This window comes from Lithobates pipiens, unplaced genomic scaffold (assembly GCF_037356315.1).
Source record: "Lithobates pipiens isolate NorthernLeopardFrog02 unplaced genomic scaffold, aLitPip1_a1.2 Scaffold_27, whole genome shotgun sequence".
Taxonomy (NCBI): Eukaryota; Metazoa; Chordata; class Amphibia; order Anura; family Ranidae; genus Lithobates; species Lithobates pipiens.
This window is the reverse complement of record NW_027507788.1, coordinates 46091917-46117385: the sequence shown is the minus strand read 5'-3', so window position 1 is coordinate 46117385 and position 25469 is coordinate 46091917. Positions and strand designations below refer to the sequence as shown.

At 40.9% G+C, this 25469-nt stretch overlaps 1 protein-coding gene across 1 annotated transcript in view; it reads right to left on the bottom strand.

Moving 5' to 3' along the window:
* Nucleotides 1-2320: 2320 nt before the first annotated feature.
* LOC143933855 (zona pellucida-like domain-containing protein 1) overlaps nt 2321-25469 on the bottom strand; it is a 28398-nt gene continuing 5249 nt past the window's right edge. The window contains exons 3-11 of the mRNA XM_077456941.1: nt 22251-22477; nt 16661-16848; nt 14344-14416; nt 13173-13270; nt 11973-12053; nt 8120-8291; nt 7218-7344; nt 6401-6433; nt 2321-2815 (exon numbers count right to left, since the gene is read on the bottom strand). Of these exons, the coding sequence (XP_077313067.1) occupies nt 2634-2815; nt 6401-6433; nt 7218-7344; nt 8120-8291; nt 11973-12053; nt 13173-13270; nt 14344-14416; nt 16661-16848; nt 22251-22477 (1181 nt within the window). The 3' untranslated portion in view covers nt 2321-2633. The remainder of the gene's footprint in view (nt 2816-6400; nt 6434-7217; nt 7345-8119; nt 8292-11972; nt 12054-13172; nt 13271-14343; nt 14417-16660; nt 16849-22250; nt 22478-25469) is intronic.

Sequence of the window (25469 nt, the reverse complement as noted above, 5' to 3'; positions counted from 1 at the left end):
TGTGCTATGTGCCCCATGCCCTAATGTGCCCCCTGCCCTGATTTCCTATGTGCCCTGTGCCGTAATGTGCCCCCTGCCCTGATGTCCTACGTGCCCCACTGTACCCCATTATGTGCCCTGATGTGCCCCATGCCGTAATGTGCCCCCTGCCCTAATGTCCTATGTGCCCCATGCCGTAATGTGCCCCCTGCCCTAATGTCCTATGTGCCCCACTGTGCCCCATTATGTGCCCCATGCAGTAACGTGCCCCCTGCCCTGATGTCCTATGTGCCACACTGTGCCCCATAATGTGCCCTATGCCCTGATGTGCCATGTGCCCTGATGTGCCATGTGGCCTGATGTGCCATGTGGCCTGGTGTGCCCCGTGCCCTTATGTGCTATGTGCCCTGATGTGCTATGTGCCCCATAATGTGCCCTGATGTGCCATAATGTGCCCTGATGTGCTATGTGCCCCATAATGTGCCCTGATGTGCCATAATGTGCCCTGATGTGCTATGTGACCCATAATATGCCCTGAAGTGCCATAATGTGCCCCCATGTGCCAACGTTTCCCCATGCCCTGATGTGCCATGTGGCCCGATGTGCTCCATGCCCCGATGTGCCCCGTGCCCTTATGTGCTCTGTGTCCTGATGTGCTATGTGCCCCATAATATGCCCTGATGTGCTATGGGCCCCATAATGTGCCATAATGTTCCCTGATGTGCCCTGATGTGCCATGTGGCCTGATGTGCCCCGCACCCATATGTGCCCTGATGTGCTATGTGCCCCATAATGTGCCATAATGTGCCCTGATGTGACATAATGTGCCAACGTTTCCCCCATACCCTGATGTGCCCCATGCCCTTATGTGCTATGTGCCCTGGTGTGCTATGTGCCCCATTATGTGCCTTGATGTGCCCCATGCTGTAATGTGCCCCCTGCTCTGATGTCCTATGTGCCCCACTGTGCCCCATTATGTGCCCTTATGTGCCCCATGCCGTAATGTGCCCCCTGACCTGATGTCCTATGTGCCCCACTGTGCCCCATAATGTGCCCTGATGTGCCCCATGCCCTGATGTGCCATGTGGCCTGATGTGCCCCGTGCCCTTATGTGCTATGTGCCTTGATGTGCTATATGCCCCATAATGTGCCATATTGTGCCCTGATGTGCCATAATGTGCCCCATAATGTGCCCTGATGTGCCATAATGTGCCCTGATGTGCTATGTGACCCATAATGTGCCCTGATGTGTCCCCATGTGCCAACATTTCCCATGCCCTGATGTACAATGTGGCCTGATGTGCCCCATGCCCTTATGTGCTATGTGCCCTGATGTGCTATGTGCCCCATAATATGCCCTGATGTGCTATGTGCCATAATGTTCCCTGATGTGCCCTGTGCCCTGATGTGCCATGTGGCCCAATGTGGCCCGCACCCTTATGTTCTATGTGCCCTGATGTGCTATGTGCCCCATAATGTGCCATGATGTACCATAATGTGCCCTGATGTGCCATAATGTGCCAATGTTTCCCCCATACCCTGATGTGTCATGTGGCCTGATGTGTCCCAGCCCTGATGTGCCCCATGCTCTTATGTGCTATGTGCCCTGATGTGCTATGTGCCCCATAATGTGCCCTGATGTGCTATGTGCCCCAATGTGCCACGTAATGTGCCCTGATGTGCGCCATAATGTGCCATAATGTGCCCCATGCCCTGATGTGCTATGTGCCCCGTGCCCTAATGTGCCCCATGCCCTGATGTGCCCCATAATGTGCCATGATGTGCCCCATAATGTGCCATGATGTGCCCCATAATGTGCCCCGTGCCCTGATGTGCCATGTGGCCTGATGTGTCCCATGCCCTGATGTGCCATGTGGCCTGATGTGTCCCATGCCCTGATGTGCCATGTGGCCTGATGTGCCCCGTGCCTTGATGTGCCCCGATGTCCTATCTTTTTTCTTTTTTTTGGTGGGGGAGTGGATCTTGGGTGGGAGTTCCCACACTTTTTTTTCCCTAGGACTTGACCCCTGCATACAAACTTCAGATCTGCAGTGGTCTGACATGTTCCCTGCACAGTTTCCCAATCAACAATGCTCATACTTTACAAACGATGTTATTGATTGGAGTACTGTGCAGGGGGTGCATTAGACCACCGGAAATCCAGGGAACTGCACACTGCGTGAAAGCAATTAACTGGATCTCCAGCATGCTGCCTCCTGCAGCACTAGAACAGTATACCCTTTACTTTTTAGACAGTCTGACTGCTTAGTTTTAAAGTATCTCAATCACATTCAGATTAACTTGTTTTGGACCTGCCTGGAAAAACAGAACAAAAAAAAGCATGGGTTCAGCTGTGTTTTAATAAGTGTTTAAATAAGAGGTTTAAATAAACAAGTAAAGTTGATCATATATTTTATTAGGCAAGTAACAAATAAGCAATCTACATCAAAAGTAATCATTGCAATATAGAAAAATAATTCAGACTAATATGCTCCATGTAATGAACAATCATAACTAAATTATATTATACAGATTACAAGTTTAAAAGTTAATTTGTATCACCCTGAGAGATAAATTCAACACTTCCTTCAATTTAAAGTGATTTAAGGGGATAATTTTTGCGGAATATATATTACTATGTTTTGTTAAAGTGCTTATTTTCCATTAAAAGTGAAGTTATCCACTCCCATCTTCTCATTCTGAGATGCCCGGTGTCGTGACATTTTATATAACATGAAACCAGCCATCACCAATACAGCCACCAAAATTATAGCAATAACCAGTCCAACAATGAGTCCAATCAAAGTTCCCTCAAGCTTCTGTGCGCCTGACCCACCTAAAAAAAAAAAAAAAAAACAGAACACCATAATCATTTATCTTTTTACCTACAGTAAAAGCCAACTAATAACTATAAATATACCATTATTGTATTGTAGAAATGCAAAAAACATATGTGATCTTAATAATACAGTATGTTTAGTAATCATACATAATGTTTAACCACTTGGGATCCGCGCTATTGCCAAATGACGGCATTAGCGCGGACCTACATTTCCGGGACGACGTCTATTGACGTCGTCCCGTGTACGAGCGGCCTGCGCGCCCCCTGAGGGGCGCGCGAGGCGCGCTCTGTGATCGGCGAGTCCATGAGACTCGCCTGATCACCGATCCATGCAAGGGGTCGATCCCGACCCCTTATCACGTGATCAGCTGTCAGCCAATGACAGCTGATCATGTGATAGAACGGAGCCGGTAATCGGCTATTATTCCTCCTCGCGCTGACAGAAAAAAAAGCCGATCACCGGCGGCAGTGATCGGGACATCAGTCCCGATCACGGCCATCAATACAAGGGACCACCTGCCACCTGCCAGTGCCCACCTGCCTCCCGCAGTGCCATCCTGAAGTAAAAGTAAGTGCCCCCCGTCAGTGCCCATAGTGCCCACAGTGCCACCTGCCTCCCGCAGTGCCATCCTGAAGTAAAAGTAAAAGTCAGTGCCCATAGTGCCCACAGTGCCACCCACAGTGCCACCCACAGTGTCACCCACAGTGCCACCCCACAGTGCCACCCCACAGTGCCACCCACAGTGCCACCCACAGTGCCCACAATCTGCCTCAAAGGTGCTGCACCCCAGTGCCGCCCATCAGTGCCCAGCAGTGCCGCCCATCAGTGCACAGCAGTGCCGCCCATCAGTGCACCGCAGTGCCACCTATCAGAGCCACCTATCAGTGCCACCTATCAGTGCCCATCAGTCCCATCTATCTGTGGTACCTATCTGTGCCCATCCGTGCCACCCATCCATGCCACTTATCCGTGCCACCCATCCGTGCCATCTTATCTGTGCCCATCTTTGCCCATCAGTGCCGCCTTATCTGTGCCCATCGGTGCCGCCTTATCTGTGCCTATTAGTGCCGCCTTAACTATGCCTATCAGTGCCCACCAGTGCAGCCTATCAGTGCCCACCAATGCAGCCTATCAGTGCCCACCAATGCAGCCCATCAGTGCCCACCAATTCAGCCTATCAGTGCCGCCTAATCAGCGCACTTCAAAATTTTATAACAAACTATTAAAACATGATTTTTTTTTTTTTTTTTGCATTTTTTTTGTTTGTTTAGCAAAAAATAAAACTCCGAGCTGTAACTAAATACCACCAAAAGAAAGCTCTATTTGTGGGAAAAAAATGATAAAAATTTCATTTGGGTACAGTGTTGTATGCCCGCGCAATTGTCATTCAAAGTGCATCAGCGTTGAAAGCTGAAAATTGGTCTGGGACTGAGGGGGGTTTAAGTGCCCAGTAAGCAAGTGGTTAAATATTTAAATGATCTTTTTTTTTATTCATGTAAGCATCAACTTGATAATATTAGAAATGTTCTTTGCAGAGGATTACATGTGGTACTGACTTTTTTTATTTATAATTAGCGGATACTGACAGGAATCATCTAATTGCTTGCTTTTATTATGGTTGGTGCCCTTTCGCTGTGGTTTTATATTCCTTTCCTAAATGTGTGTAGTTAAAGGCTAAGCTTGTCCTAAACAAACGTATTGCTATGTCCCTTGTGACATTAAGGGATAACTATAATGAAATCATAAATGTTACATAACAGTGCATTTAAAGTTTATGGCTGCGCAAAAAAAATTAAGTATATTCTCTAACCTGCGCACATCCATGTATATTTTGCTGCTTTAAAAATGCTGCAAGTACAGAAAATGTCTGTTGATCCAGTGAGCTACTAACTTTTTGTGTGCTCTGCAGTAAAATCTCAGTTAGTGTTATGAGCCTTGCCAAGTTCACCTCTGTGGACAACAGAACCCCTCCCTCTGTGTTCTGTAAACCCAAATCAGGAGCCAATAGGCTACCAGCAGAATCACCCGATGAAGACAAAAGAAAATAAAATCCTATATTTTATTAATATAGTTACTACCCAGGTAAAATATTATATTTTGTTCTCCATTTTAGATAGACTTTAGGTTTCCACAGCTTCAAGATTTCCAGCTATTTCTGCCTCCATGACACAATTTTTTTGGTCCGCTAATACTAACCTTCTTGTGCAAGTTATAAATAAGGCAGTGCAGCGCTAAATGAACAATATAAAATATATACAATTAAGCAATAAGAAAACCATCTGTGCAGTCTTCCGCGATGAACTACAAGTATTGCATGCAGGTGACTTTGTGGGAATATTGGGGAGCGGCCACCTCATTGTCTCAGCGGCTCGCTAAGAGGCTTAGCCCTTGTACACACGGTCGGAGATATCGGACCGTTTTGTCGGATATTCCGACTGTGTGTGGTATGCTGTTTCCGTCGGACCAAATTTTCCAACTTGCTGGAAATATTTTCTGCCAAACTGCTCTGATCGGACATACTCCGATCATGTGTAGAGAATTCCGATCGGACAAAGTGCCACGCATGCTCAGATCAAATTCCTACATCAAAGCTATTGGCTACTAGCCTGAACGTAGTCCCATTGTGACTAAATTACATCATCACGTTCTGAAAGATCGTATTTTCCGACAACTTTGTCCAACCGTGTGTATGCAACAGTTTTGCACAAGATCTGTTGGACAAAATCCGTCAGACAAAATACAACGGATTTGGTTGTCAGAATGTCCGACCGTGTGTACAAGGGCTCAGACAGCTATCAGTCCAGGTAGATCCAGACTCCCAGAGTCGGGATGACACGGTGCCTGGACTGATATTGGTGACATCAGCAGAGAGCGGACTTCAGACCATTCTCTGCTGAAAACAGGTCAGGAGTGCAAAACCAATTGCACTCCTGTGACCTTTAGCCCTTGCACACACAGTCGGACATTCCCACGGGAAATGTCCGATCGGACCGCGTTGTCGGATAATCCAACTGTGTGTGGGCTCCATCGGACTGTTTCCGTCGGAATATCCGACCGACAAAGTTTTAGAGCTGAGCAATAAAACTTTCCGACAACATGATCCGATCGGACTTTGTCCGATTGTGTGTAGAGAATTCCAATCGAACAAAGTGCCACGCACGCTCAGATCAAATTCCTAGACCAAAGTTATTGGCTACTAGCCTGAACGTAGTCCCGTCGTAACAAAATAACGTCATCACGTTACGTACGATCGGATTTTCCGAGAACTTTGTCCGACCATGTGTATGCAACACCAGTTTCGGACAAAATCCGTCAGACAAAATCCGACGGATTTTGTTGTCGGAATGTAGTATGTGTAGAAGGGCTTAGGAGAAGCCCAGCCAAACAAGCCCAGACTGGACTTCTCCTTTAAGTGTACTGACATAATAATAAAACTAATTAGAATTAACTCTGCAAAGAGGATTTTTTTTTTAAATGTGAACCATTTATTAAATAAGGCCAGACATGCATGTTTACAATAGAGGTTGGTATACAGTTAACCTCAATACAAAATAGCAAAAACAAATAAAGGTACTCACTACTTGACTGACTTGAGATTAGGTCTGTTAATTCTAAAAGAAAAAAAATTGAAAATTTTGTAAGCAATACACTACTAATTATGAGAACAATATATTTGGTAAACTTCAGGCAAAAAGTGAAAAGTTGAAATACATACAGTATATAAGAATCGTATCACTATTCAAATGGTTTGTTATCCAAGTATCCCTATCAGAAACCTTCCTTCCCCAAGTTTGTGACTGGACAGTGAAAGAGGACCAGCACATTTAAAATTTTGTAAGTTGACTTACAACAGCAACAAAGCTATCAATGGCCCCTTACTTTCCCCGTTAGCAGTAGTGTTTACAAGAGCCTAATATCAAGACAGATTCATGTACCTATGTTAGTTTGAAGCAAAAATACTGTTTTTGATTTTTTATGACTATATGGCTAAATTAAATTGTGTTTTTACATTTAAATCTTCCCGGAGTTACTAACACTACATTGTAAAAAAAAAATTTTGTATAGACAGAGCGGAAATGTTATATTAGATCTAAAAGATTGCTACTGTCCCTTCCCATTAAGAAGGATTTCTTGCCTTCCGTCTCAATGATGCATATTCACTTGTGATGTATTCTGTGCAGTATAAACTTGATGAGAAGCCAGAGCATAATGCAATAAATATGTACTGTAATTCATATATTCTAAAAATTAAAAATCTACATATCTTTTTTTTATAATATAAAAGTTATCAAATAGGTTTAATTACCCTTTGGGATTGCATCAGTAAATAGTCCAGAACTGAAATTACTACTAAATCTACGGAACATTGATAAATACATATTTGTTTTATCCAACCTGAATCACTTAGGGCAATAGGTCCAGATGACACAGTGACCTGTTCTGTGGTTTCTCCGGTTGCTGCCCTGCTTGCAGCTCTTCTCCTTCTTGCTCCAGGGATTGTTTGGTTTACATTATTGCAAGCCTGTATGTTCGGATTGAAATAATATAGTTTTATATATCATATTTTAAAGTGTTTACAGCAGATTCAAATAAAAGCATTTCCTTTTATGAGCATAATCCTAGCTTTTTTACCCAGAATATAGTCATGGGTGTTTAAGCACAAAGAGTACAAAGTTCAAGTATATATTGTAATAGAGAGGTAAAACTCAAAGTTTACATTTCAAATAGGTGGTCTTATTTTCCTTTTAACATTACATGGTGATGCACACAGGTAAAACAAATCTATTTGTGTAAGTTGACTGTTGGTGCATTAGTAGGATGAGAAACATAGAAAGGATAGAAGGTTTATAAATATATGTTGGTTAATCCTTATGTACTAGTCAATTTAGTTAAACTGTGCACATCTTAACTATGAACATTTTTACACCAAAATACCTGCTATATGTCTTTGATATGATTTTAGTGTCCAGTGGAAAGGGTATGGCTTTTCTCAATATCCTAGTTGAAATTTTTGGAGACTGGTAACACTTGTAGTTCAGCTGAAAACCTGTGCTTAGCCTATTAAAGCCATGCTGGAGGTACATGGAAATATAAACAGACAGCAGGGAAGACCCAGCTGTTATAGAACCCACCAAGAATATAGAAATTCATTTTGAGTGGTTTTCTCTATTAAAAAGCCATATTGGCTCCAATCAAATCTACCAAATAATGCATGCAAACATTCATTCATTATGTTAAGTTTCCAGTTTGGGGGTAGTTGGGATTGTTTTCTGTCTGTTGTAAATGAATAGACATACCTGCAAGTAGCTTTGACATGTCTGAGGTTGGCACAGCCTTGTTATGCAGTGAATGTAGATGGTTGATGTTGGCTGGCCATTGTGCTGCAAAAACCGGAACGTCTGAAAACTGAATTGGGCTGTTTTTCCAGCACCATTTATAATTACTGTGGTCTTGTTGGCTGAAGAACACCTTAACAGAGTATGAGAAAAAAAAGTTGAAAAGCTTATCATGCAAAACTGTACTAGGGCAAAGTGTAGTAATCAATCAGAAGCCATCTCTGGACCAGCTGACTATCTGAATTAAACCCTATTGGTTTCTTATCCACTTTACAGTTTAGCTTTGTTGTTTACATTATTAAATATGCCACTGTAAGTCACTGGCGTTGATGTACACTGTATGCTTCCTAGACACCTTTCTCCTGGCAGCAGAAAAAACACTGGATGCTAGTAAACGCGTGTACCACTTTTAGCTTAGTTTACCCGTGTTTAGCTGCGTCAAGCACTTGGGTGTTAATTTATTTCATTGGCCAGAATAAATCATGTATTCTTATAATTGAAATGCATTATTGCTTAAGCTCTAAATGCGCCTAGCATTAACACGAGTTTATATACGCATGCGTTTTTGCCGCGTCTAGCGTTTTCTGCCAAACCTCTCCTCTTCTGAATGCGATTCTTCTTTGTTTAGAAAAGTAGCATTTTATTGCCTCTAAATGCAGCTTCTCCTAAACTCTGGTAAAAGCCTATGTGCGCATGAACACATAGGGGTTGAAACTGGAGAGTGCAAAATTTGGTGCATCTCTGCATAGAATCCAATCAGCTTCCAAGTTTTTTTTGCCAAAACTTAATTGGACAAACCAAAGCTAGAAACTGATTGGCTACCATGCACAAATGGACCAGATTTTGCACTCTCCAGTTTTAGTAAATCAGCCCCAGAGGCTTTTATTGAGTTGTGTTCAGGGGCTTTGGCAAAAAACGCCAAAAGCTCCAAAAACGTGAGTTTAGGAACAGCAGTGTGCATGAGGCCTAATAAAAACTTTCCTACTTAAATTTGTGGATTTTGCTATTTTATTTTAATAGCTAGTAGTAGTAAGTCATATTTAACAGGACCTATAATATAGCGTGGAAGGCATTTTGAAGCTTATCCTTGCAGTATCTTCAGTTCTAATGAGTGCATTAGACTCAGCACATACCACAGCATTTATAGCCACGTGGGTAACTCAGTCATCTTTATTCAGTCATGATGGTAATGTCAAGGTAGATGTTAATTGTCCAGAAACATTATGGAAGATATACAGATCTGTGAGACCACCCCGCTATAATTATACAACCCCATTCCCTGGTGTCAGAAAGTCTGCATATGTGTTAATCCATTACATGGCTGAGACTCACTGGAACTGAAGAAAAGGTTTGAGTAAGCTGTGAAATATCTTCAACAATACAGAAGAAGTCTATTTGAACCTGAATAACTACTGCTAGCTTGACTACTTAAGTAAAAATAAAAAGAAGTTTTAATCCCAAAAACATGGGGTATTGAAGTGCAGTTTACTGCACTGCCATAAACAATATATCGGTGCACCATATTTAGTAAGTGTCACAGCAAACACCCCAACCAACTGGTGGTGAAGGTACAAAGCCATAATGAAATGGTTATGATGGAAGGAATTATATGTCTAAGCCCTTGTACACACGGTCGGACATTCCAACAACAAAATCTGTCAGATTTTTTTCCGACGGATTTTGTCCAAAACTAGTATTGCATACACACGGTCGGACAAAGTTGTCGGAAAATCCGATCGTTCGTAACATGATGACGTTATGTAGTTATGACTGGACTAGGTTCAGGCTAGTAGCCAATAGCTTTGGTCTAGGAATTTGATCTGAGCATGCATGGCACTTTGTCTGATCGGAATTCTCTGCAAATGATCGAACTTCGTCCGATCGGATCATGTTGTCGGAAATTTTTTATATCCAGCTCTCAAACTTTGTTGGTCGGACATTCTGACAGAAAAAGTCAGATGAAGCCCACACACGGTCAGATTATCTGACAACACGGTCCGATCGGACATTTTCCGTCGGAATTTCCGACTGTGTGTACAAGGGCTAAGAGGTTTCAAGTTGCTTTAAATTACATCTATCATAGTAGTGAAAAGAACAATCTAACAGTGGTTAGTAAATCATTGCAGCCATACAGTAAACTTAGCACCTAGTTTTGAGGCCTTACAAACTAAAGATAGAAATTTTTGCAAACACAGAACGTGCATTAACCTCCCTAGCGGTAATCCCGAGTCTGGCTCGGGTTGGGATTTCAGCACCATAAGCGGTAACCCCAAGTTCTCACAGTGACCCCGATTCACACAGTGACCGAATGCCGTGATCTCCGTTCCCTGCGACGTTACGGCGCACGGGAGCAGAGATCGCCGCCAAATTCAAAAAAGTAAAAACACACAAAACACACACAGTACTGTAATCTTACAGATTACAGTACTGTATAAAAACATTACACACCCCCTTTGTCCCTAGTGGTCTGTGCAGTGCCCTGCATGCACTTTTATATTATAAACACAGTTTTTTCTGCCTGGAATTTGGAGATTGTCCATAGCAACCAAAAAGTGTCCCTTTATGTCAAAAGTGATTTTAGACCAACTAGAAAACAGCGATAATAAATTATAATCACTTGCAGAATTGAGCGATAGCGATTTGTGGGGAAATTAATCATCAAACACTAAATCTAATGACAGCGACAATTCTGCAAATTAGCAAATTTCAGTGTTTTTGGATTTGATTACATTATTGAATAATTTTTATTATTATTTATTATATTATAAACTTTAAACTAATCATACCGCCAGGGAGGTTAAAGGCTGGGAAGGATCTGCAGACAAGACACAATTCATTTAGTGAACAAATTTCAGCTCAGACTATTGCCAGCCTTTTCCTCCCTCTAAAGCTCCCAAATTGCTGTTACTGGTAGAGCACATTCTCAAAATGGCTGGACTGAGCTAATGGTTAGGTCATGGAGCATTTCAATTAGTCTTCCAACCCTCTTGCCTTATAAATATATTAATATATTGTTATACCTAACCTGTGCATTTTGTTCACTTCACCTAAAAGGTAAAGTTACAAATTACATCTCATACTTGTTATAAAGTAGTGGGTGCTCTAGTTACTAGATAATGAATGGCATGCACAATTCAAAGAATATGTTACTCTAATTCCCTGTACACGGTCGGACATTCCAACGTCAAAATCCGTTAGATTTTTTCCGACAAATTTTGGCTCAAACTTGTCTTGCATACACACGGTCGCACAAAGTTGTCGAAAAATCTGATAGTTCAGAAAGAGGTGACGTATAACACGTAGGACGGGACTATAAAGAGACCAGTAGCCAATAGCACTCGTCTCGTAATTTATTCTGAACATGCATGGCACTTTGTACGTCGGAATTGTCTACACACAATTGGAATTTAAACGATTGTTTTTTGTTGTCGTAAAATTTTAGAACAAGATCTCAAACTTTGTGTGTCGGAAATTCCGATGGATTAAGTCAGTTGAAGCTCACACACGATCGGAATTTCCGACAACACAGTCCGATCGCGCATTTTCTGTCGGAAAGTCCGACCCTGTGTACAGGGCATAAGAGTATTCAAACAGTGATTATATTCAGTCAGAGTCAATATGTTCAATGTTTTAGGGAGTTGAAAGAACCCCTTCATGAAGGCAACAGTTCAGCAGATGAGAGAACTCATGAACATCACTTGTTCAACTAGCCATTGCTTCTATAGGGTTGAAGCTATAAGAAGGGAGCCCGCTCAGTGTGAACATACACCTCTACAGCATGCCTTTTGGCTGAAGCCACTGAAGCACAACATACCCAGTCAATAGGCTAAATTTGTTAACAGTTGTTGACAGTGGTGATGGAGTTGCAAAACACTCATCCAGGAGAACATTGAAGCTAGAAGAAAAATGGGGAAAAAACATAATTAGAACTTGATTTTCAGTTATATGTTTATTGTGAAAGATATAAATACATATTTAAATTTGGTGCTGGTATTTTCTAATTATTTTATGCTAAAATTATGAATTAGGTATGATGTTTGCATAGATGTGCTTCAGTAACCTATTACAATCCTAAAACATATAGGTGGTTGAAAGTGACTTTGTCATTATGAGGTTCAAATTAAAATACCCCCCCCCCCCACACACACACACACACACACCCACACACACACACACACACACACACACCCACACCCAAAAGCAGATACTTTGTACATACTGTTCCTGGAAGATGTTATCTTAAAAATCCACCACATAGCAGATCCATGGCCACTGCAGGTATGTAACACTTCTAAGCCCTTGTACACATGGTTGGAGATTCCGACAAACCAAATCCGTCGGATATTGTCCGTCGGATTTTGTTCGACGGATTTTGTCCGAAACTGTTGCATACACACGGTTGGACAAAGTTGTCGGAAAATCCGACGTGATGACGTTATTTCGTTACGACGGGACTACGTTCAGGCTAGTAGCCAATAGCTTTGGTGTAGGAATTTGATCTGCGCATGCGTGGCACTTTGTCCAATCGGAATTTTCTACACATGATCGGAGTATGTCCGATCGGAGCATTTTGTCTAAAAATTTTACCAACAAGTTGGAAAACTTGGTCTGTCGGATTCTCTGACGGAAACAGTCCGATGTAGACCACACACAGTCAGAATATCCGACAAAACGGTCCGATCGGACACATTCCGTCGGAATCTCCGACCATGTGTACAAGGACAAAGTGTGTTGAATAGCTGTTTCTCTGTGGTTCCTCCGGATGGAGCATATGTCCTGTAGATAGTGGAATGTCTACAGCAGGAGGAACAGGTATTTGACACAAATCGAAATCTTAGATACCTGCACTGGCCAAGGATCTGCTACACAATGGGTTTTAAAGGCATGGCCTACCAAGTAAGTATAAAGCATCTCCTAATTGAGGGAGTTTCGTATTTTTTTTGTTTTGTTTTTTGTACTGTGGGGGCATTATACTCTAAGCACATTCAGGGTAAGCAGCTAAACAAAACCTTACTTTGCTGTTAAATTTGTGGCTGCCACTTGAACATATACATTCTGTTTCAGTGGAAGTGCCGTTCCATTAACTTGCAGTGGTATGGTAAAATTAGCATCCTGTAAAAAACATATTCCTTTAAGCAATATGGAAATATAAATTTGTATACTGAATTGCTTTTATTTTTACAAGCATGGTGTTGCGCTTAATTGAAATTGAATGGAATTACTTAATGAATTAATAAATCGAAACTTAATGGAAACGTAATGGAATTAATTATTTAATAATTAATAAATCGAAACTTAATGGAAATAAGAGAAATCTGTAGGCTGCCTTTGCTAATTCTCCTTATGAAATGCTAATTGCCTGACTGTCATACTGATGATAACCTCCCCAATCTCTAAGCTACTCAACTGAAACAAGCATAGAGATAAAGAATTCTGAATTTTCTCTGTATGTTACATGTTTGTTCCAGATAGGTGACTCAGAAAATATAAACATAAATAACAGCCAAGCAAAGAGAATTTTAGAAGAAATAGTCCAGAAATGGCAGCCTCTGTGCTACTTTCATGATGAATAGGAGTAGTGGCTTTTATAGGAAGCAACTATGGGGTTGATTTACTAAACAAAAATAGGTAGTTCATGTTGCAAGGGATGTTGCACTTTGCAAGGGAATTTGCCCCAGAGCTTAGTGAATGAGGCGAAGCTCTGTCAACTTCCATCATCCAATCATGTGCAAGCAAAAATGTTGTTTATTTTTATTTTCCTTGCACATGATTGGGTATTCTGTACAAAGTAAACTTTACCACATTTTCTAAGCTGTGGGGCCAATTCCCCTGCAAAGTACAACTTCCCTTGCAAAGTAAACAGCCTATTTGCCTTAGTAAATCAACCACTATATTAGTAAGCCCTATCCTTTCTGGATACTATTGTTTCTATTAACAGACAGTTCCAGAATGGGAATTTTTCAAACTGTGAAGTGCAGACAGTAACAGGTGGCACCCAAGAGGAGCTCTTCACACCATTATCAGCCTTGAATATTAGACCAAAAACAAGTAGAATAATAAATTAGCCCACAATTGCACACTATTTTACAAAACAAAAAATGGCAATTCCAGAATTACAAGTGCAAATATAAACATTATATACGATGAAGGGTTTAAATCACACTGTTTCTAATAAGAATACTTACAGCATATAGTTGCATACTTAAGGTGCTGATGAAGCTACCATTATTTGTGTTGACAGCAACATTTGCTGAAGATCTGAAAGTAAATTCATGTTGATATAATTAGTTAATTAAATTAGCACATATTTTAAATTACAACAGACTAATATTAACATATTTTATATAACAATAACAAATGTTGTCTGCTTTTAATTAAATTATCAGGATCCTGTGCATTTTTTATATTTTGGGGGTCTAAAACTGTATTACTTGACAGAGCTCCATTGGGGAAATCTTTTCTAATCCCTGAAACCCCAAAAAAAATTGTGGAACCCCATTTGCAGTCCCAGCACATATGTTGTGCAACAGCAGTCTTGTCAATTTATGCTACCAGGGCTGTATTTAAAAGGATAACTATACTTTTAAAACGTTACCTTTTAGCATATCTAGGGAAACAATGCCATTTTGCAAATCCAAATTCTTATGTCTTTTTTTTTTTAACAAACAGTTATAAGTAGGCAATCCCTGTAGGTGTTAATATTAATGATATTATCCTTGTTCTTATATGATGTCTAAACACATGCAGAGGATGCCTGCTTTACCAATTTTTGACCTCTTGAGATTATAGTACTTTGCAAAACAGAAATAATCAAACAGTATATGGCTCTTGGCAATGGAGGCATTGACTCAAACAGGTGTGGGGAGCAAAAGCTTCCCTTGTTCTTATTGCTTGTCTACAGGTACAGTGCATCATGCAGGCAAGCTAAATGTAAACAAAGGAACGTTTGCATGGGCCCTAAAGTGTACGCCTAGGGGGTCAACTCCGGTGGGTGAGTACAAACCCTGGTGTTGGCACAAAAGGTGGATTGCTGTGGAAGAGGTTCATATGCACAAGAGCACTTTTATTTAAAGGCACCATCACTTGTGTAGCTTAAGCTTTTTGATGGACTATTTGTGCACTTTAGTGTTTTTTGTATGTACTTTGCTATTTACTGCATGATATTTATAATTGTTTAATATTTAGGGGATTTATGATTGCTACTTTTAGTGGATATATACGCATTCTTCTTACCTTACTTATTTATTCATATACATTTTTCACTATAATCTGGATAGGATAAGTGTGATCCATGGCAGTAGTGTTTTTTAAAAAGTTCACACCAGCCAGGAACTATGTTTCAGGGCTTGATGGCAAACTTTTATTTAACGCAAAAGTAAACATTCAACAAAATAAATAGCTGCTCTTGCAGGGGTTTTCATCACCAATTTACAAACACAACGGAAAGGTTACCCCATAAGAGTGTTCAGCATTCCTCCTCCATTTCTTTAAAATGCAGAGGTGCTTTCTTCAGCTTTCTCTGCTGCTCAGGCCTCAAACTCAGACCTGTTTTGCTTGGTCCCTCAGGCAAATTCACAGTACCTACTGTGTTCACATGCATTCTATGCACCTCATTCCTGCATCCTCTTCATATCAATCAGAGCTCCCTGCAGTAGACTTGTGCACAACGGAAAATTTTGTTTAGTTTCGGTTCGTTGTCATTCGTAAAATGCATCATTTCGTTCTGTTATATTCGTTATGTTACGTTAATACGTTTTCGGATAATTCATTATTATTCGTAGAGTGTCGAATTAATTCGTTCGTATTCGTTGAAATTCGCTATTTATGTATGTATAGCATTCGTGATAATGATTCGTAGTTTGGAAAGTTGTTTGTTTATTCAATCTTTTAACACACACAATGGCAACAACTCTTCTCCTTGGCTCAAATACAATACAACACCCTTCTAACTCAATTCTCAGGAATGCACTTTGCCAGTAATCTATCCTCCGGCACAAGATTAATTAGCTGATTGGACTATAAGATTTACTTTGAGCTGACCTTTTGTTTCATTAGATCTTTAAAGAATTATCAAATTCATTCGAATTCATTCATTATATTTCTTTCGTATTCGTTGTTATTCGTTATTTTTTTATTCGGACATTCGGATGCATCCGAATGTCCGAAAGATGCAAAATTCGGCCGAAATTTCGATTAGTTACGAAACGAATTGCACAAGCCTACCCTGCAGTACAGAACCCACTCCCTGACCTGGACAGGTTTCCTCCTGTCTCCTACATGGAGTCCTGAACTGCTGTCAGGCCTTTATATAAAGGGTTTACACACTTGCTCATGCACAGTCTGCTGGTTTCTGGTAAAACCTGGACACTGGTGTCAAAGGCTTCATCTCACACAGGACTCTTTGAAGCCTTTGGACACCAGACCAGAACGCAAACTAGGAAATACAAAACCTGGAGAATGCTGTTATTTAATGTTATTTAAATCTATACTTTATATACTTACGTTAGCAATTCAACGTTGCTTAGTAAGTACTGCAGGGGGTAGTAGCAGGAGAAATTGTAGTTCAGGTTAGTACTGTAGGAAATGAGACCTGTATCTGGTGTTACTGGAGTGTTTACATATCCCGAGATGACCACTGTCTGTATACTTGAGAATTGTTGGAAGTCTCCAGTTCCAACATTGGTCTCAATCTGTGAAAAAAATATGTTTTTCATTAGATTTTAAACCATTTAGGCAGTTCTGCTAAAAAGAAAATAACAAATTTATTAACAGGTGCTGTAAATTTAATTATGGAAATGTTAAAGTATTTTACAATAGTCATAGACAGGAGATTGTTTTTAGATGTAAGCATGACAGAGTAATTCAGCAATCAATTCTTCAAATGACTTCTGTATTATTATGCATGCTTGTATTACCTGCGCATGCTTGCTAATGTATTGAAGGAAAAGGAGCTCAATAGTAGCCTTATTTCACAGGAAAAAATTGAAATATGCCAAAAACATAATATGACCTGGCTAATTTACTATCTCCTTGCAAAAAAACAATCACAGCAAGAATAAGTCTGATCACACATCAATGGCATATCATCATGTGTGCAAGTGTGTGTGGGTGAGCCCACAGACAAGGGGGCCATGCTGTCCTGTCACATGTTGCACACAAGGAGTAATGCAACTGATCCCTCACGGCACCCATCTACTGTGGCCCTCCTGTCCTGCAGTTTCTGGTTTCTCCTCCTTTCCCCTCCCACTGGCTTCAGGTGATTTAGGGGGATATAACTCTGAACATATATCCCCCCCCCGTACTAGCCCGCTCCCTCACCAATATTACGGACTTCTATTCATTCATCTGAAGTGTAGCTGAGGCTGCAGAGAAAGGGCCTGAGGACTTTATGTCCTCAGTCCCTTTCTCTATCTCAAAGAAGAGATATCAGCAGTCTGTTTAGACCCCTGATATTTCACCAAAGCCCCCCTCCCTCCAAAAAATAAAAAATATTAAATATAACATTGTAAAAAAATAAAATTAACAAAAAAGAAACATAGTAGGGCATCATTCACACAAGGCATACCACAGCCTATACACGTGTGAAATGGTGTTTACCTGCACAAGGAACACCTGTACATCCCCATGTAGGCAAATACGGCCTCACACAAGCATATGTTTTTGTATGCCCCATGTGAACAAGTAGTAGGAGGAATCTAGAAGGAATTTTGTAAGTTATGTTGTATTTATATGTGCAAAATGATTGTATTTTGTGTGAAAATATTATTTTGATAAATATTTGGGCAACTATTGCGTACCTTCAATTTTCACAGTTTCACAAAAAGATACAATTTTAAATTTAAACATATTTGCTATTTATTAACTTAATACAGGTTTTTTTTATATATTTAGTAGGAATTTAGGAAAAATCTTTTAAGTTTTGCTGTCTTTGTGTCTGCTAATAATTATTTTTTTGTCCTACAGGTCATGTGCTTTCAGAAAATGTATGATTTGGGGGGGTCTTTTACAAAACTCAGAAAGCTATAAGTGAAAAATGATAACTGAATTTTGTAAATTTTGCTGTCTTTGTTTCTGCTAATAATGATTTTAGTGTATTTTTAGCGAAAATATTGTTTTGATAAACATTTGTGCAAAAATCGCAAGGCCTAAAAAATCCTGACTCCCTTACTGTATATATGATGTACGTTACCTAGTCCTGACCAAAGTGTTCATTATCTCAACAGTTGTTGGTTTTAATGAAGTTTTTCTTCTGATCTTTTGTTCTGAGGTTAATGTGTGTCTGTGAGATTTTCAGTTGCAGTGTGGTAAATTGGAGTATTTTGTGGGTACAACGACTGCAGCATATGTGTAGATTGTATACAGGGACTGGGCTCAGGTTCTATTTAATCATTCACCCTTTAAGTCACTTCCACTGTTAAGCATGACCATTGTTTCCTATGGTACGTGTCAGACTTATTATCTGTTCTGTCTTAGCCCCTGTAGACACGGTCGGAGATTCTGCCAACCAAATCCGTCGGATTTTGTCCGTCAGATTTAGTCTGACGGATTGTGTCCGAAACTGTTGCATACACACGGTCGGACTAAGTTGTCAAAAAATCAGATCTTTCAGAACGTGATGACGTAATTTCGTTATGATGGGACTAGATTCAGGCTAGTAGCCAATAGCTTTGATGTTGATCTGAGCATGCGTGGCACTTGGTCCGATCAAAATTCTCTACACATGATCGGATTACGTCCGACCGGCCCAGTTGGTCGGGAAATATTTCCAACATGTTGGAAAATTGGGTCCGACGGAGATTCGGACGGAATCAGTCCGATGCATACCACACACAGTCAGATTATCTGACGACACGGTCCGATAAGACGCATTCCGACAGATTCTCTGACCATGTGTACGCGGCATTAGTGTTCCTCAAGTCTTTCATAATACTAGCCATGTTCAAATTTTGTCACACTGTTTTGACTTTTTCATTGTAAAGCCAAGCAGATTACTTATTATGGGCATTGTTAATTTCCACATATTGTTTATATTTTTAAAATACATGTCAGTGGAATTTTCATGTTTTGCCAGTGAAAAGTTGTGGGGGGGTTGGCAAGCCAAATGGCTACACAAAGCAATGAACCCCACAACCACTGGGCATCTTTACTTCCTATGTAAGAAAAGTACACTACCTAAAGCCACTGAAAGCTACAGAAAATCACACTCAATTTTTGCCATGGCATGCTGGGTGCGCCACCCTTTTTTTATCTGCCAGAAAGGCCCAAAGTATACTTTTACACACAGGCCCATTGCTTTCATAAAACACTCCTGTCCTGCACCATGTTTGCTTTTGGGTACCTTTATCTCTTAGCCCATGTACACACGGTCGGACATTCCGACGGAAAATGTCCGATCGGACCGTGTTGTCGGATAATCCGACCATGTGTGGGCTAGATTGGACTGTTTCCGTCGGAATATCCGACCGACAAAGTTTTAGAGCTGGGCTATAAAATTTTCCAACAACATGATCCGATCGGACTTTCTTCAATCGTTTGTAGAGAATTCCGATCGGACAAAGTGCCACGCATGCTCAGATCAAATTCCTAGACCAAAGCTATTGGCTACTAGCCTGAACGTAGTCCCGTCGTAACTAAATAACGTCATCACGTTCCGAACAATCGGATTTTCCGACAACTTTGTCCGACCGTGTGTATGCAACACCAGTTTCGGACAAAATCCGTCAGACAAAATCCGACAGATTTTGTTGTCGGAAATGTCTGACCGTGTGTACAAAGGCTTAGAGATTTCTATGAAACAGATTATGAAGATTTACTTGTGGTTAGTATGACGAGTATAAAGTACAACAGATCATAAAGACAAAAGAGAAGACTGGGGAATAGAAACAGGTATGGTACAGGGATTCCATAAAAGACACAGGTATATAGAGGTCAGGAATTCAATGAAGCAGATTGTGGAGAAAATCAAGTTTAGCAAGAAAGGAAGCCTGCCTTAAGCTGACAATGCACTAGAAGGATTTTGTTTAAAAATGTTCTTTCAGGCATGTTCATTTAATTTTCAAATCTTTGATGGGGTCAAATCAATGGTCAATCGTAATGCCCCATACACACGGTCTGACATTCCGACCTCAAAATCTGTCAGATTTTTCCAGACGAATTTTTGCTGAAACTTGTGTTACATACACACGGTCGTACAAAGTTGTCAGAACATCCCATCGCTCTGAACGAGGTGACTTCAAACACGGACTATAAGGCTGGGTTCACACCGCTGCGGGTGAGAGATCCGGATGTGATTTGCACCGCACTGCAGTGCAAATCACATCCGATCTGTCTGTGCGATGCGAGTTCAGCCATACAGATAGTATGGCTGAATTCGCATCGCACCCGCCGCAAACTCGCACAGGACCCTTTTTTTGGTCCGCAGCAGAATCGGATCGCATGGTGTGAACACCCATGCGATCCGATTCTGCTGCGGACCAAAAACCTGTCCGAGTTTGCAGATCGCACTGCGATATGCGGACTGATCTGGGGGTGTCATTAACATTTCATTGACACTCCCAGCAGTCCGCATAGGGCAGTGTGAACTGCCGGCGGGAGGCATGCGATGCGGGAAAACGCCGCGGAATCGCGGCGTTCCCGCATCGCTATGGTGTGAACCTAGCCTAAACGGGCCAGTAGCCAATAGCTTTTGTCTCTTAGTTTATTCTGAGCATGCAATTTGTCCGTCGGAATTGTATACACACGATCAGAATTTATGCAATCAGATTTTGCTGCAGGAAAATTTTAGATCCTGCTCTTAAATTTTGTGACAATCGACAGAAAAAGTCAGATAGAGCCCACACGGATTTTCCGACAACATAATGCAATCTGACTTTTTCCATCGGAATTTCCGACCGTGTGTATGGGACATAACTGTAATGATGAGAAAAGTTGGAATGGAAAGTTTTTCTTGAACAATAATTTAACAGTGAATGTGATTTTCCTTCAGGAAGTTACATTCATTTCAAAATCAAATGTTAAAAGCAATCCAACTTTTGACGTACTCTCAAACAACATTGGTCAAGTCAGGAAATGTACTGAAGAAACTTTTCAAACAATTGTTTGTAAAAGCGTTTGTTTATAAATCTACTGGTGTATAGCCAGCTTAAAATTGGGAAACATGCAAAGCTTTAATAGACATAGGTAACAGTAGAGAAACTGCCAGTGATTTTATATGTTTATAATGGTTATGCCAACAAAGCAAAAAATATCACTGAACCAGTATTACTATTTTAAAAGGTGACTAAATCTATCAATATGAAGGTGTGTTATGAAGAATGTGTTATCATTGGGTATGTGCTTTTACAGTAAAGTATGTTGAACAGGTATGGATATGCTGAATGGTAGCTAATGCCTAAAAAATGCTTTTGTTTGTGTATTTTTTTGTGAAAATATTATCTAATCTAAACATTCATTACCCCGGTATATTAACTTTATGCAATGTTATAAAATGTATTGAATGTGCTACCACTCTTTTGCTTGTATCAGCATGTTAAAGTATAACTAAGGTTATTAAAAATAGTTTTTTTTTTGTTTTGGATAGAGTGTAGGGAGATTAAAAATCCTTTTCATTGTTATCGCTGACTGTGCCCCTTTTAGGGAGATTCACCTTCTCTATTTGTCCTGTTTACTGCTATCATCGAAAGCAGTACATTTTGGGTTGACACCAGAACAGTAATAGAGGGGACATTTTTCAATGAGGATACTAGCTCTGGTGACACCCCGGGATTCCTCCACTTTGGGACAAGAAGTAAAGGATAATCTCCCCTATGTGACACAGATTTTTACTCTATCCAAAAGGAAAAAAAAAGTTTTGCCTTTAAGCTTTTAAAATCCATCCAATAAGGGTCTCTTTATTGTCCATTGAGGCACTATTATTGGACAAGAGGATGGCAGTTGGCAGGACTTGTAATGTCTGTATTGTCTATTCTTGGACAAGATGCTACTTTTAAACTTTGAAACTAAGAAAACAAGATCATATTCAGTTTTGCTTTTATTTCTTCTATGACAAATACCAGCTTAATGTGTTCATAATAAACCTAATATTAACGCTTACCGTGATAACATTTCCACATGAATTTTGTGTGGTATCATTAATTGGGAAGTTAAAAGTTACTACTGGAGGCTCAACAGAAGTGTCAATAGTTCCATTACAATAGCCCAGACTATGGTTTCCATTAAGGGCCAGCATCGCAGGGTCAAACACGGCGTACTGAATGGGGCAGGCATTAATAGTCAGTACAATACTGGATGGACCACAAGTGACCGCCATATCACCGTTTACTGATGAAGAAAGAAGAAGAACATATAATACATTTGTACTGAAAATACAACCTTAAAATGTTGCTTGTAAGTGTTACAGATCATCTCCCCATTTCCAAAAAAGTTCATATTATAAAGATTTACAAGAAAATTCCTATTACAAAGATTATTAGGCTAGATTCGCACTATTATGGTTTCCCTTTCCCCTCGTGGTTTATTGGGCTGCTGTACCTGCAAAAACACAGGAAAAAGGTCCCTGCACCTTTTCTAAAATGGCAGCCACAGGCAAACCATATAGTGCTATGCATTTCCCTGCATGGGAAAACACACTGTAGTGCGTGGGGTTGTCATTAAGAATTAAAGTGATGGTAAACCCAATTTGTTAATTAAACATGTCATACTTACCTACTCTGTGCAATGGCTTTGCACAGAGCTACCCCAATCCTCCTCTTTTTGAGTCCTCCGCTAGCGCTCCTGGCTCCTCCCCCCCCACTGAATGCCCACCATAGCAAGTCACACAGACTGTGGCTCAGACCCGCGCCCTCCTCATTGGCTGTGATTGACAGCAGTGGGAGCAAATGTCAGGGGATAGGCCAGAGAAAATTGGCTCAGAAACCTGGCACTTTTGCCAAAATCCAGCATGTTCCTGCCAGTTTGTGCAGAAATGCGCACAAACATAATGGAAATGAGCCAGTGCACACCTGTGGGTGCACGCCGTTTGCAATAGATTCTGGCACCCTCTTGCCTATATAAGGATGACAGATGGTCTCCAGTCTACTGACTGGACTTTAGCTCCCTGGTACCTGTGTACCTGTGTGCTTATACTTCTGGATTTCCTGTAATCGACCTGGCTTGCTTCTGGACTTACCCTTGCTTCTCTTCCAGCTCTGACCTTAGCTTGCTCCATGGATCTGTTCCTGTCTGCTTCCTGTGTATGATCTCGGCTAGTCTCTGACTACACTCCTGATCTCTCCTCTGACTACCATGTGCCTATCCTGTCACTTGCTTCTGACCTCAACTCTTGTCTTGCCCTGCCTGCTATGACCTGTTTGCTATGATCTGCCTACTGCCACTCTCATGCTGTGTTCTGCCTGCATGATCCAGTATCTTCCCCAGGACCAGCTGCCCTCTACATCTGCTTCCCATCTGCAGAAGTCTCACTGCTACAACATTACGTATCTTCAGTAAAGCAGGCAACCCCTGCTTTTTTGGGCTCAGCATCCCCTCTCATCCTCAGGGGTGTTTTGCACTCAGCCGCAAGGAGAACCCTCTCATCATTTTGGCCTCAAGACCAGGTATGTGACATCCTGCTGTCTCTGAGCCTATGAGGAGGGGGAGAGCAGATAGAGACGCTACTCTTGTGCACAGAGCTGGATCGAGATCAGACTCAGGTTAAGTATAAGGGACACTGGGGGGGAGCTTCACTCAGAAGGTTTTTTACCTTAATGTAGAGAATGCAAAAAAAATCTTCAGCCTATAGAAACACTTTAAGAATTAATGGAACCTCGTGTGTCTACTAATGGCAGCATATTTTTACTGCGGGTCCAGGAAAGGGTACGATTTACACGCAGTTCTGCACCCACATAGATGTGAACCCAACCTTACTTAATATTTATGTATTGTTTATATCCTTTAGAATTAAAGATAATTTTTCACACTTAGTTTATTGGTAGAGAGAACTTTTTTTTGTTACTTCATTATTAGTCTTTATTATCAGTTGGTAAGTCTACTTGATATGTTTTTAAACATAGAGCTTTTCCCTGTATCATTTTTGCATCTTGGAACTTTAAGGGATCCTTAGGGGGTTATTACAGCAGTACACATTCCGAGAACATTTATGTCAGGAGCAGTATATGTGTTTAGTTTAAGGCATTATGGTGATGATTGAATCCAGTAGAAATAAAATAATAATGAACTAGCAATAATGACTTGTAAGGTGATTCTTATAAATATATATTTGTCCAAATGTAGGCATCATAAAAGTTATGTTATGATTCAGTATGTACTATTACAGTATACTGTACATTGGGTTTGTAATATGGCATGATTATGGACTACAACAAAACAAATGGTAGCTGGAATTAAATTAAACTGATGGGATCAACAGAAAAGTCAGTAATTCCTGCACAATAAATCAGACTGTGCTTCCTATGTAAACCCTAGCAATTAAAGTGAAACTAAAGCATAACATTAAAGTGGAGTTCCACCCAAAAAGTGGAACTCTTGTTTATATGCTTCATCCCCCCTCCGGTACCACATTTGGCCCCTTTAAGAGGGGGGGCACTTCTGGAAACAGGCCGTTCCCCAATCTCCCAGGAGTTGGGCCCCCCTCCTCGTTCCCACGCTGCCGGGACAATTAGGAAGCGCAACGTGCGTTGCGCATGCACAGTGGAGAACTAGGAGTAAAGCCAAAAGTCTTCACTGTTGGGTTCCCTTACCAGGAATGGTGGCGGCAGAACCTGGGAGTCGATCCGAAGATCAGTTGGGGTGCCAACATTGTGGGCTCCCTGAACAGGTAAGTGCCCTAATATTAAAAGTCAGCAGCTACAGTATTTGTAGCTGCTGACTTTTAATTTTTTTCACCTAGGCAGGACCTCCTATTTAACTACTCTTACAAAAGTAATTTCCCTTCCTCTTGCCCATCCCGACTACCCTGTGTAATAAAGATTTGTATACTTACCTTTTTTTAGTCTGCTATGGTCACATGATCCTGCAGCTTCAACTCCCCTGGGTCAGTGAGTGGCAGTTACAGGGCAGAGGAGAGAGTGCTGACAATGGCTGGGCCATGGGAGTCTATGGGGGACATCTCGGCTCAGTGGTTGTGTGTGCAGCTTGTGATGTTTTTCTTATCATGGAAGAAATAAAGATTGGGAAATGATGGACTATTATCTAGTGATACATACACGTGAATGTTCATTTTTTATTTTTTTTGGTGATCCTTGTCTATTTGTTTTTTTCACAATATATGGTTGGTATAGTCCAGCACGAAATCTTGGCTCCCAGCTATTGTCAA